General features: G+C 43.7%; 1 protein-coding gene across 2 annotated transcripts in view; it reads right to left on the bottom strand.

Annotated features, from left to right (window-relative positions):
* The window catches only part of KIAA1549 (KIAA1549 ortholog), a 664,130-nt gene that overhangs the window by 417,152 nt on the left and 232,736 nt on the right, over window positions 1–14,242 (bottom strand). For both annotated transcript variants that reach the window (XM_069227988.1, XM_069227989.1), the window contains exon 4: window positions 6,733–6,821. In XM_069227988.1, coding sequence (XP_069084089.1) covers window positions 6,733–6,821 — 89 coding nt within the window. The remainder of the gene's footprint in view (window positions 1–6,732; window positions 6,822–14,242) is intronic.

Below are 14,242 nucleotides of genomic sequence, written 5' to 3' on the forward strand. Positions count from 1 at the left end.
ATCGCCCGAACCAGAAATGAAATGAAAGGGGGAGGTGGAAAAACGTAAGCAAATATCCCTGACCAATTCATCCACAGAGGATTGAACAGAGGGTGTGGATACCTGGAAGCTAAGCTCGGGTATTTTGCGTTTTCTGCTGTGGCAAAAAAGTCTATCTGAGGAGTTCCCCACTTTGCAAAGTATGGCTGAAGGACTTGTGGGTGGAGTTCCCATTCATGGTCTTGTTGCTGCATCCTGCTGAGCAGGACTGCAAAGTTGTTGTCTGACCCTGGGAGATACTCCACCACCAAGTGAATGTGGTGGTGGAGAGCCCACTTCCATATTGTTTGCGAGAGTTGTGACAGTTGGGAAGACCGTGCCACCCCGCCCCGTGTCTGCAGATAATACATGGCTGTCATGGGTTAGTCTGTCCGGACTAAGACAAGCTTGTGAGATAGGTGATGAAATGCTTTGAGGGCTAGAAACACTGCCTGTAGCTCAAGGTAATTGATGTGGGGGGATTAGTGACTGGGATCCCTGAAGCCCTGTACTGAGAGGTGGTGAAAGTGAGCACCTCAGCCTGTCAGTGATGCCTCTGTGTTCAGAATAACTAGAAGCACCGGGTTCAGAGAAGGCCATCACTTCAACAGGTTGGTGGTGTTCCATCAATGCAGAGAGCAGCGACAATGGTAGTGTGACAACACTAGATCCTCCAGGTGACCCTGTGACTGAGATCACTGACGAGTCAGACAATGCAGTAGGGGACACATGTGTAGTCTGACATGGGGAACGATGGCAATGCAAGACGCCATCATCCATAACAGTCTCATAATGGTACTGACTGCGAAAGTATGATTCTCCTGAAAATGAGAGAAAAAAAGACTGAAAACTCTAACTCCGCTTTCAGGATAGCCCCTAGATAAGGCTGGACCTGTAGAGGCTGGAGGTTGGACTTGGAGAAGGTCAGAGTGAAACCCAGTGTGTGAAGGCGATCCACTGTCAACTCGGTGTGATCTTAGCAGTGTTAGATGAGCCAGTCGTCTAGGTATGGGAACATGTGGGTGTTCTGTCTTCTGAGATGTGCGGCAGCTACTGCTAAACACTTTGTGAAGACCTTGGGGGCAGTGGTGACTCTGAAAGGCTCCTGCAATGATAAATTTTGTGTAATTGCAGTGTGCAGGGAGGACTGGAATATGAAAGTAGCCGTCCTTTAGATTTAGAGCTGTCAAAGTCACCATGCTGCAGAAGTGGAATAACGTCCTGAAGGGTGACCATGTGAAAATGTTCTAATAGGATGTAGTTGCTTAACAGTCTGAGGTCATGAATCTGCCTGAGAGCCGTCCATTTTGTGAATCAGGAAGAATAGGGCGCATACCCCTGCCTCTTGGTGTTGCAGCAGAACGGGCTCTATGGCCCCTTTGAGAAGAAGAGATTGGACCTCGTATTTGAGAAGGGTGAGATGTTCCTGAGATAGCTTGTGAGTGTGAGAAGAAATATCAGGAGGAGTAGTAATGAGCTACAGACAACCATGTTGGATAATGGAGAGGGCCCGTTGGTCCATGGTGATATTGACTGGAACAAATGATTATGTTGAAGCCTTCCCCCGATAGGTGTTGACTGAGCAGTGGGCAGATGGAGGTAGTTACTGCTTTGTAGCTGAGGAAGAGCCGCGGGAAGCCGCGCTCTTACCTTGTCCCTTATTATTGTTACCTCTACAGGATCCTCTGTAGAAGCCCTGGGATAGGTAGTTTGAGGTTGTCTGGAGTGTGATGTAGACGCCGCAGATGAGGTGGTTTTGAAGGAGCCTCTAAAACCGGAGTGAGGAAAAGTGCCTCTCTGTGTGGGGGACCGTAGGGCACCCAGAGATTTTGCTGTTTTGGTCTTTTTTGAGCTTTGCACTTAAGGCCCAAAACACTGCTCCTTGTCGAAGGGCATATTAAGGACTGCTTGTTGAACCTCTGGTTTGAAACCAGAGCAGCACAGCCAAGCGTGCCATCGGAGAAGTACTCTAGCATTAATGCTGCGTGCAGCTATGTCAGCAGCACCTAAGGCACAGTGGATTGAGCGGTTTGAAATTGTTTGTCCCTCAGCAACTATTTGTTGCCCTCTTTTTCGGTGCTCATCTGGTAAGTACTGGAGAAGCTCTTGTATTTCGTCCCAGTGAGGCCGGTCGTATCTGGCCAACAATGCTTGTGAATTGGCGAGATGGCAATGATTAGCTGCCTATGCAGCAACCCTTTTGCCTGCAGCATCAATTTTCTTGCTCTCCTCAGGAGAAGCAGTCTCTGCACTGACCTGGCTTTTAGCACGTTTTCATGCTGTGGTAGCAACAATTCAGGCTGGACCTGTGACCTAATAAATATTGGGTCAGAAAGAGCAGGTTTGTAGTTTTTAGTCAACTCTAGGGGTGATAACCCTAGAGCAGATGGGCACCTTGAAATGTTCGTCAGCATGACGAAGCATGCCTGAGAGCAATGGTAGGAACTGAATAGCTCTGATTGTGTGGAAGTAAGGGTATTGAAAAGAAGTCCTGTTCGACAAGGTCTCTATGTAGTGCTACACTATGGAAGGCAGCTGCTCATGCAACTACTTGTTGGTATGAGGTAGTGTCCCCTGGTGGTGAGGGGCGTGCAAGGTAGAGGTCTGGATCATTAGAGGGCATAGGGTCAGGATCATAAGTATCCCAAGGGTATGGGTCATAGAAATGGCCCACCCTAAACATTCCCCAGGTGATAAAGGGGAACCCTAAGGAGAATTATCACCGGGAATAGGAGAGGGGAGAGAACGAGGAGGGGAGGGAGGTGCACGGGAAGAAGGAGGTGGAAGAGGGGAAGGTGGAGGAGGAGGAAGAGATGGTGAAGAAGGCCTGCATGGTGGGACTAGTGTCCTTGGTCGTCGTCTTCTCAGGTGGAGGAGTGTCCAAAGCTTCCTGGAATGAAAGCTTCCCTTTTAAAGGTACAGGTGGTAGAGCAATAATACACCCTGTACCCTCCTGGATTTGCAGGCAGCGTTAATGAGCTCCTGTATAGACTCCACAGAAGGAGTAGCAAAAGACTGGCTTGTGTCATTCTGGTCTAATGATTTCGACTCCCTGTGTTATGGCACTGAAGATTTTGGTCAGTGCGATTTCATCGGCACCAAAGAGGAGGCTGCAGGATTTAGGGTTAGAGCTGAAGCTCAGATCGAGATGGAGATGACCTCTGTCCAATGAAAAGGAGGTTCTGGCAGTTGTTTTTGGTCCCAAGCCAGAGGGCGGAGCAGCTAAGTAGCTTTTCGGTTCCAACCATGGCCTGGTGGCAGTGGAGGACCGGTGACCTCGAGAATGGGCCTTTCAAGGGTTTTGTGGTGGGTTTTGTTATGCCACTGATTGCCACAGTAGTTCCCGGCACTGAACAAAAATTTGTGTGCCAATGTGCTCCTTGTGGAAGAGCAGAATGAAATCACTCGCAATAAAGCCAGCCGATGGAGCAATAGAAGTTTTTAAAAAACAAAATGTTTTTGTTAATGCCAGACCTAATTCGGGACCTAATTCTTAAAGAAAGTCACAAAAGTGCGCCCATGGTATATGTCTTTGAACTAGTGGTTTTCATGAATTCACAAGAACTCGCAGAAGTACACCAGGAAATCGAACTCCTAGAAAATATTTTTGAACTGTATTTTAGCACAAACAAATATGCATGTGTAAATCTGCTCATGTGAAAATTTATTGAGTGTTTAAAATTTCACTTTCCCTCCAACCACTTTTTTCGCCAAACTCTTGAAGAAATTCTACTTCTGCCATTGTCAGGAGTAAATTTCCATCCTCTCTCATTACAGGAAAAGATTAGAGAATAGCTGGTGAAAATCCTTAGAACATGAAAGTTAGTAGGTTTGCTGACTCAAAGGTATTCCAGTCCTGGAACTTTGGCTCACTGCTTCTTCCAGCCCCAGTATGTAGATCTGCAGAATGGTGGCAAAATAAGGAAATTGCTATAGTAGGGACTCCAATTACAAGTATTCAAGCCCTACTATAGTAGTAGCTCTGGTATAATCAGAGAGGCTATTATCAGAGCTGTCTCATAATGAGATTGCTGCCATAATTTGTCGCCACACTACATGGCACCAAAGGGACAAGTAAATTTTTTTTATAGGACAAGTAGATTTAAGAAGCAACCTGTCCCATGGACAAGTAGATATTTTATAGATTCCACACCCCTGACTCAGGATCCAAAACTAGATGGCAGAAGTATGCAGAGCAGGTGTATCTACAGCCACACATGCCATCGAACATATATATCCTCACTTTCATGCAAGTAAACAAGAATTTTCATGAAGCTTGCTCAGCTACTGAAACTTTACATGGTTGCATTATCACGAAGGCTGAATGTGTTGTGTCCTACGGGTTCTGTCTGTGTCTGCAATTGTCTCATTGTTTCAGTTTCAGATATATGGTTGTCATTAACATTTATGTGTCAAAAGATCTATAAATGTGTTCTATAAACATGTATGTATGTTTTAGCATTTATGCTCAATTGGTGCAGGGGTATCTCTTCTTGCCCAATGTTGTGATTCAAAGCCTACTAATTTTTGTTTTTTAATAAACGTGTTCAGGCTTCAAGTATGAGTGACAGCACATTTTTCTTCGACATGGGGCTGGAAAGATGAGAGGGCTTACTCTGCTTGGTGGGATGTACCTGTGAAACTCGGGATACTGATGGTGGAATTGAGGAGTAGGAAAAGCTAGACCTGCTGTAGTGAGGAATGGGTCTTTTCCGCAAAAAGCTCTCTGCCATTGAAAGTTGCACTTGGTATATTCACTTGGACATCATCAAAGAGCCAGGACAAATGCATCAAGGAATGTCTCTGGATTACTAGGCATTTAGACATGAAGCCAAAAACGTATTCGTGATAATGAAGCTCCTCATATTTCCTGTATCCTGACAATACAGCACCAGCTGAGAAAAAGGTTTTTTCATTTGAAGGCTGCAGGTAACTAACTCATACGTTTCCTACAAAACAAGTATGTAATGTGTGAAAAGAAGTGGTAATTCGCTGTGTAAAGAGAAAATGGCAGAGAGACAGCCCCACAGTCCACAGTGTCCAAAGTCTTTGAGATTGAGACTCAATCCGAGGAAGTCATTGAAAAGTAATTACGATCATGTTTGAGCCAAAGATGCCTGGATCCCGAGGTTATACGTGAAGGATGAGGGGAAAGGAATTGGGATCCGACGGAGAGGACCCTTGAGGTCTAGACATTGGCTATCTGCCTATTAACAGCTTGTGCCAAAAAGTGCTTCTCTCAAGCTGCCACAACCGCGTCCAACAAAGTTTTCACTAAAGTGTAAAAGTGGCATCAAAGAGTCCTCTATATGATTACTGTTAAATTGGTCTTAACCTCTGAAGCAACCAAGGACAAGTCTAGCACTTCCAGACCACTTCCAATGCAGGTCTGTCACATAGGGAATATCAAGCAATATGTCAAACCCACTCATGTTCTGGAGTTCCACATACAGACTAGGATCAGTGGAAAGAGGGGACAACAAATTGCCCAAAAATAGGGCTCCCTCACCAGTGCTTATAATCTCCTATACAGGCATTTCCAAGACATCAGAACGAGATCCAAATAACTGTTATAGGAAGGCAAATTAGTGTTCCCTTTTGCAAAGAGTTCATCCTCAACCAACGACCCAGCATATTCTTCTTACCCAAGAGAGGATCTGCTTAGCTGAGGAGTCATTTAGGTGCCACCAAACCATAAGCTCTGTGTTTGCCGTTGCCAGCACAATCAAAATTTGTATTGTTGGGTCTAAAAGCATAGCCCCAAAATCCAGAAGGGGCCTATTATGGGGCTGGATAGATGGCCCCTGAGTGACTGCATTTATTGGCTTGCAGTAACAAATCCATCAGAAAAGATAAGACCAGAGACCCCCAAGCAACCTTTGGATCTAGAGGCAAGACAGAAGGAAAAGAAACAGCCCAGAAGTCATAGTACCAATCTCTGAAGTGCCAGCATAAAGTGGCAAGAAATCTATTAAGAGCTCAGAGGATGAGGTACATTCCAGCACTGGAGAACAGCACAGAAGAAATACCGACCTCTCCCAAAAATGTGACCTTCCTCGTAGGATGCCCTCTCTTTCTTATACTTCTTTTTGTTTTGCCTATGGTAAGAGAAAGTGTCTGGGGAATCGTCACATTTAGGAAACTCACTCATGGGAGAGAAAATGTGAGACAGAGCGCCACAACAGAGCTCAGCCATAAAAAGTTTGGCCAATTGCTTTAGGGAACGCTAGGGGTCATTGCTCACAGGCAGGAAGCAGGGTAGTCTTGGACACCCAAGCACCACGTGTCATAGTGATGAGACATGGATATTTGTTTCCAGCAGGTCATACTGGGTTTGAAATCAGACACTTAAGGCAGGGCAAAGCAAAACAATCCAAATGTACACTGTTTAAATGTTCACTCTGTAAAACTCTGTGTCACAAGGGCACAGAAAAAAACAGTGTGTTCATATCTGGACACAGTCCGGGAGTCACAGTGCCGGCTGCTTGACACCACCTCACAGCGCTGTGTGAAGGTTTTCTGGATTCAGTCTGGCACCAAGGAGGTGAGGAATCTGTGGGAAGAAACCCCCATCAGAAATTATCCGCACACGTCCTTAGACCGATGAGCCTCAATCACATTGCGGCACTGGAGGTGAATGGCATTACTAGAGTGTAATAGGGATACATGTGTTATCTTAATAAGATGATCTCATTTCACTTTATACATGCTTACCTCAAGCTCCACTGACCGACTGAATTGTACACTCAGCAATTCTTCAATTAAGAGCTTAATGTCCTCCATCCCCACAGTGCGGGCCAGCACTAGAAAACAAAAAAAACAGCTAGTATCCAACAGCTCAAAAACATCAACAAATACAAACATAGCAGAGTGAGTTTACAAACGGTATGTGCGTGCGAAATACAATCCTGAAAAGCAAAGCAGCATAACACTGAATACAAAAAGAAACCATCAACTGTTAAAACACAAGCTGTAAAGAAAACTATTTGCCTATATTATGGTTTTGAACACTTTAATCTTAACTCAAATGGAATTTAAAAAATGACAACTAGAAAAAAGGCCTAAAATAAAAACAAAACAACAGATGTCTTAAAAGTAAATAAAATAAAAGGACTGGTGACGACTTCGTAATCAAATAACTGGGTGAATGGTTCAAGCTTCAAACTTATCGAAAGTCTACACCAGCAGTCCTTAACCTTTTGGCTTATGCGGACCCCACTGAAAGAGTACTGGAAGCACGGGACCCTTCCTGAGCAATTTATACGATTAGAACCTCAAAAACAATACATGGGAACATAGAAACAAGTATACCTCAAACACATATTTAAACTGAGAAATGTTTTATTTAATTCACAAACAAAAAATAAACCAAAATGCTAATTTTAATACCAAACTGGAGCTTATAAAAATGGGGTTTTATTTCTGAAAGACCAAGCGATATGCTGAATTCTAGCATATGATTGTATAATATTTACTCTGAATACATACTCTTTTTGTCGGCATACACAAGTGCTCCAGTTGAGACTAACAATTATTCTGACTGCTGTACTTGCTGCTGCTCCCACTAAGGATACCAAAGTTTTATGTATCTACACTTTTTAAATCTAAGAATACTTAATTTTCTAAACAGCAGCTGAGCTCAGTTGAGAAATGCAATCTGATAAAACCACACAGCAGAAGAAACAAGCATTGGCAAAGCCAATAGGTCTTGCCTATTCAAGAGCTATTGGCTTTGCCCATATGACTTAGCCATGTTGTAAGCCAGCTTGGCAGCTGTTCAGCACTGTTAAAAGTGGCACTAAGAAGAGTGGCGTGGAGTAGAATGTCAAAGTAGAGTGTCATGGAGCAGAGAGGGGTCTTATGGAGTGGTGTAGAGAGGCATGGAGTGGTGTAGAGTTGAACGGCATGGAGTGGACTCTAAAGAAGTGGCATTGTGTTGAGGAGTGTCACCGAGGAGGGAGACTGAGAGTGAAGCAGAGGGATGTAGAGTGGCGTGGTGTAGAGTGCAGTGGTGTGAGTAGAGTGCTGTAAAGTGGAGTAGAGTAGATTGTTCTAGAGTGGAGTGACAGAGTGGAGTACTGTAGTAAAGTGAAATGGCACTGGAGTGGAGTAAAGTGTTGTAGAGTGGACTGGCAGAGTGGCGAAGGGTGGAGTACTGGTATGGCATGTAGTAGTAGAGAAGAGTGGAGTGGGGTGGGGTAAAGTGGCACTGAGTGGCACAGAAGGAGTTTAGTAGAGCATCGTAGAGTGGGATAGAGTGAAGTGGCATAAAGCAGAGTAGAGTGTGAGAGGGTGAGTAGAGTTTAAAGGAGTAAAGAGCCAGAGTGGAGGGTTGTAGGGCAGACCAGAGTGGCCTAGAGTCAAGTGGTGTAAAGTACAGTGGTGCAGAGTAGATTCACAAAATCCAGTGGCTTAGAGTGCATTGGTTTTGAGTTAAGTGGTGTAGAGTACATTGGCATAGAGTGCAGTGGCGCAGAGTTGTAGAGTTGAGTGGTGTAGCATAGATTGCAGTGACAGATTGCAACGCCTTGAGTGGCACAGGGTGGAGTAAAGTGGCATAGAGTGCAGGGGCACAGAGTGCAGGGGCACAGAGTAGATGGTTTCAGAATAGAGTGAAGTGCCGCAGGGTAAAATGGAATAGGATAGAGAGCAGAGATGTAGAGCGCAGTGGTGCAGAGTGCAGTGCCATAGAGTCGCATAGAGTGCAGTGATATAGAGGACAGTGACGCAGAGTAGATTACAGTGGTGCAGAGTGTAGCATAGTGTGCATTGGCATACAGGTGAGTGGTGCAGAGTAGAGTGCAGTGAGGTAGAGTGCAGTGTAGCAGAGTTCAGTGGCGGAGAGTGCAGTCTTGCAGAGTAGAGTGGAGTAGGGTGCACTGGCACAGAGTGCATTGGTGTAGACTGAGGTGGCGTAGAGTGTAGCAGAGTAGAGTGCTGTAGAGAGCAATGGCATACAGTAAAGTGGTACAGAGTAGAATAGAGTGGCACAGAGTACAGTGCCAGAGTGCAATGGTGTAGAGTGGCATAGTGTGAAGTGGCATAAAGGGCAGTGGAGGAAAGTGTGGCAGAGTAAAGAATAATGGTATAGAGTGCAGTGGTACAGAGTAGCTGGCACAGACACAGAGTGCAGCGGGCACAGTGCATTGGTTTCGACTGAAGTGGTGCAGAGTACATTGGTTAGAGTAGACCAGCGTAGAGCACAGTAGTGTTGAGTGGTGCAGTATAAAGTACAATGGCATTGAGTGCAGTGGTGTAGATTGTATTAGAGTAGAGTTGAGGTGCATAGTGTGAAGTGCTGCAGGGTAGAGCGGAGCAGAGTGGAGTGGCACAGAGTAGAAGCGTAGAGTGGAATGGTGAAGAGTAGACTGGAGTGGTATAGAGTACAGTGGTAAAGAGTGCAGGGTGCACAGTAAAGTAGAGAGCATTGGCATCCAGTAGAATGGTGCAGAGTAGAGTACAGGGGTGGAAAGTGGCACAGAGTGCAGTGGTGCACAGTAAATTAGAGTGGCGTAGAGTGCAGTGGCATAGAGTGGCATAAAGTGATCCAGTGGCATTGAGTGCAGTTGCATAGAGAGCAGTGGAGCAGAGTAGAGTGGTGCAGAGTTGATTGGCATACAGTGGCATAGAGCTAGGTGAAATGGTATCCCTGTGTCCAGTAAAAAAAAAAAAAAAAAAAAACAATAGGAAGCAGATTTGTTTTCAGTATGGCCTTGATGCCAGATTGTTCATGTGCAACTCCACCTGTTGCACAAATAGAAGAGTGACATATATGAGTGTGTGTGTGTCTAAAGGTGGGAGACAGGAGAAAGAGATGCCAGCTAAAGTTTTATGAAATATTACTGATGAGGATGTGTTGTTCTTTCAGAAGAACACACTGGCATAGGTTAGAGGTGATAAATTAAGTAGGTCAAATCTATATTAATGCTCCATGGCAGAGGTAGTGTTTCCCGAGTTGCAGTGGTATTATGTAGCTGTATTTTATTGTGAAACTAATTATTATTTTACATTGATCTTATTTTTGGCATAAGGTGTTAATGCACATAATACATGTAATGTAATTAAGGTGCACTAAGTAATGTTGTGTAGGCTAGGGATGGAAAAGTAATAAAGAGCGAGAGACCTGTTTGTGTTGCTTCAGTGATTCAATAAGTGTAAGTGAAAGTCAGGGGTTGAAAGAGGATATATTTTTAACTTTTGTCCATGGCGAAAGAGCATGTAGGATACAGTGTAACTGTTACAGGTGTGGCGAGGTGTAAGCAGACAGTGTAGGGCAAAGTGTTAAAAGTACATAAAGGCAGATTGCGAAGCTTTGAAGTTGGAAAGAGAGAGGGACTTGGGGTTGCTTAGACCTGTGGGTGGGTGGAGGAGGGATTCTCAGAGTGACCCTAAGATTGTGGTGTCTGTTTACAAGTAGAAAGGTTAATGTTCCAACTTGTACTTTTGTGCATAAAAGCACAAAGGAGTAAAATTACCATCCTGGAGCCAGTAGACTTGCTGCCTGGATCGAAGTTAGGACTTTGCAAGAGCATAGGGGAGTGGGGAGGGTTGAGGTGAGGAATACGTGGATGGGTGAAATGAAGTTCTGGTTTATGTACACTGTATTGGGAGGGTACCACTGTACCTGCTGCACAAATCTAATGTCCAGTATGGTAAGTATAGTTCAGAATGCCCCCCCCCCCCCCCCTCCCCACCGTTTGGAATTTAACATGGAGCTTGGGTCAAAATGTAAATTGTAGAGCAGGCAGTGTGTGGTATCCTCCCAGTGCAAGCAAGGGAATTGTGTTCTTTTTGTCTGCTTAAAATGTAAAGTTAAGCAGTAGCGTAGGTTTAATGTTTCCATTAGTTCTTATTGTCCTGGTGTCAATGCACTTGCTTTCTGAAAAGGAAATAGGGTCCTGGAAGTGTGTGTTCTACGGATAGGGAAGGAAAAGGTGTTTTGAGGTGCTTAGAAGAGCAGTTATGGAGTGCTGTTGTTTGTGAAGAACAACTTTGCCTTTTTGCCTATGCTGAACTTGGCACAGTGCAAATTTCAGATACTGGGACACGTTTAGCAGCGCCTGCACTGTTGTCTGCTTTCATTTTAAGCAGCAATAAGCAGGAGGAGAGGGAGCTTTTTATTTATCTTCATCTCCAGTTGGGACAAAGACAAAGGCCAAAGTAAAGGGGCCATCATGTCTCCTTTTGTTTAAATCTAATCGTGGCTGGGTGTGGTCTGGATGCTCACACTTAGATGCAAATGGAAAGGAGGGGAAACAAAGGCTCACAGCTTATCATTTCACATGTGCTTATGAGAGGCATGAGATTGACTCTGTTCATTCCATATTTATAAGAGAAATGCATGCACTGTAAGAATGTCAGATGTGTTGGTACGTCCTACTATTTGCACAAATAATGTAATTACCACTATTTTATTTCTTTTATAGTGCTACTCATCCTATACATATTACACACTGACAATAAATCATGTAAGTATGTGAATCAATGTACAAGATGTAGCATAAAACAGTGAGGGTTACAAGGTGCAGGAATAATATGCCTATAATAGCTCATTGTGCTATATTAGAAGGATTACAATGTATTAACTGTAAGGAATAAAACGATCTCTGTGTTAAAACCTGTAACTCGCTTAACTATCTAGCTAAAACAACACCTGTCAACCGCATGTTGCATTACTTCCCATTTAGGGTTATTTTACAGCATCGTGAATGGATGATTGGAGGGGCACAAATGGGCTCCATGGGGTCAGTAATCTGTATTCCTCTATCCTATACATACTCTTACTTTGAAAGTCAGCGAAAGCAAAGTAAACACCAAGCTTCCTCAGAAGACACAGCTTGGTGTTTGACCTTTGTCTTTGAATGCATAGCAAAAGTGACAAGATAAGAACAGATTTAAAGGCCTGTTTACACAAAGCAAGCTTGTGAAAGAATACAGTAAAGGAGGGACAAACTCGAGCTGGATAGCCAAAAGCAACTAAAACCAGCTAACTGAAAGCAACAAATGTGAGTTACAAACCACAAATCCAATGGTAAGCAAAGGGCGGAATGCATTCCTAGGTCAACTTTCTGAATGTCCCACAAAATGTCTTTAGCAAATCAGACAGCTGAGCTGTTGGGTAGGCTGCAAGCTTAAAAACAGGTGGCAGAGCCTTCCTTGGTATTGGCAAGGTACTATGGAGCTCTCTCTTTCCAAACAGAGAAGACTCACCAATCAGCTACTTCCTGCTTGGAAGGCATAAAAACGCTTCTTTTTCAACAACCCTGTATTTGTCCTCCACAGCACTTAGTTGTCGATTTTGTTCTTTAGTGTGACATAGGACGCTAGTGACAATTTGTAGACACCACAAATAGATGTTGGGGACCTTTAAGGTCATTGGACCACTTGTCTACCTTTAAATGTAACCTACATTACATGAAGGGCATTGCGTCAATATCGAACCTTATGGTAGCAGACAAAGAATGCAGGGGAAAATCAGGGCTTCTTTAGTATGAACTAATGTGATGCATGAGCTCTTCCAACAAACATACTTTTTATTTCGTGGTCATTTAACTTGTGAAGCAAACGTTGCACATTTTACTTGTGCAGAAAACGTTACAGAGCAGAAACTGTAACTTTCATCTGTTATATCGGTTTATCTTCTACGTGTAATTACCTGGGACAAAGGGACAGGTGTAAGTTAGTAGCCAAACACATACACCAGGTCTTGTATTAGGGTTTCTGGTATTAAATATATTTTTATATTTCCATCAATATTCATCCGTATAAATTTTTCCCACAGTATTGGTATTTTTTTGGGCGGTGAAAAAGTGAAGTTGCAGGTAGTATACTTTCACATTTATTAAACTGCTTATTGGACACTGACATTTCAACATTTGTAGGCTTTTCATGAGCCTACTAGTCCTATACAATATTCACCTGGCAATGTTAGCGTTGTAGCACAAACCCAGTCGCATCTCTCTACATATTTAGGCTGTACTAGGAAATGTTTCTTTTTTAACCCCTAAACTATCCATATGTAGTACTTTGGAAAGCATTGTCATGACTGACAACTAGAGAGAGCATTAAAAAGAAAATCAAGTTGGTATTTTTCCCGTTCCTAAATATAAACAGCAAAATTAAGTCTTAGGTTTGTATTTGTGATTACAAATGAGCTAAAGAGAGAAAATGGAGAGCCCTAATTAGAAAGGATTATGTTACTTACTCTGTAAGCATCTGTTTGTGGCATGTAGTGCTGTAAGTTCACATGCTCTGCATACTCCTGCCATCTAACGATGGGTCCGGAGTGGTGCAAGTTGTTTTTCTTCGAAGAAGTGTTCTGAGTCACAGGATCAAGTGACTCCTCCCCTCCTCTTGGTGATATGGTGCATGGGCATCAACTCCTTTGTTGGATTGTTTTCCCACAGGCAGGTGAGAAAGGGGTGGAAGGAAAGGAGAGTGTAGGAAAAGGATGTTCATGCAATGTATAAATACATATGTACAAATATATACAAGGGTGTATTAACTGCAACAGCCACAGGCATTCGGGGAGGAGGGAGGGTGCAGGTGAATCTATAGCACTGAATGCCACGAAAAGATGCTTACTGGGTAAGTAACAATCTGTTAGATGGCATGTGTGGCTGTAGATACACAAGCTTTGCATAGACTGTAAAGCAGTCCCTCCATCAAAGCGTCGGCTAGCCTGTAGGAGTTGCAGTTGACTGAAAAAGTGCATGCAGCACAGTCTGACTTACATTAGCATGTTGGCATGATTGCACATCCACACAATAGTTTTTCATGAATGTATGTGGTGTAGACCATGTAGCTGCCTTACAGATGTCGGCTAGAGGATTGTTTCCAATACAGGCTATTGTAGCATCTTTTTTCCTAGTGGAATGTGCCCTAGGGGTTACAGGCAATGGTCTTTTAGCTTTAGCATAGCAAGTCTGAATACATTTAACTAGCCATCTGGTGAGAAGGATACAAAGAGCTGCTTAGTTTTCCTCAACTGTATGGTTCAATCCATGTAATACATGAAAGCTCTTTCACATCTAGAATGTGAAGAGCTCCTTCTGCAACAGAGTCAGGTTGCGGAAAGGTGGGTAGTTCAATGGAATGATTTAAACGAAACTGGGAAACCACTCTAGAGAGGGTTAGTGCAAAGGACTACCCGGTCTCTTTGAATGTGGAAGAACGATTCTTCCATGGTTAATGCCTTGAGCTCACTGACTCACCTGAGTGATGT

This window comes from Pleurodeles waltl, chromosome 4_1 (assembly GCF_031143425.1).
Source record: "Pleurodeles waltl isolate 20211129_DDA chromosome 4_1, aPleWal1.hap1.20221129, whole genome shotgun sequence".
NCBI lineage: Eukaryota > Metazoa > Chordata > Amphibia > Caudata > Salamandridae > Pleurodeles > Pleurodeles waltl.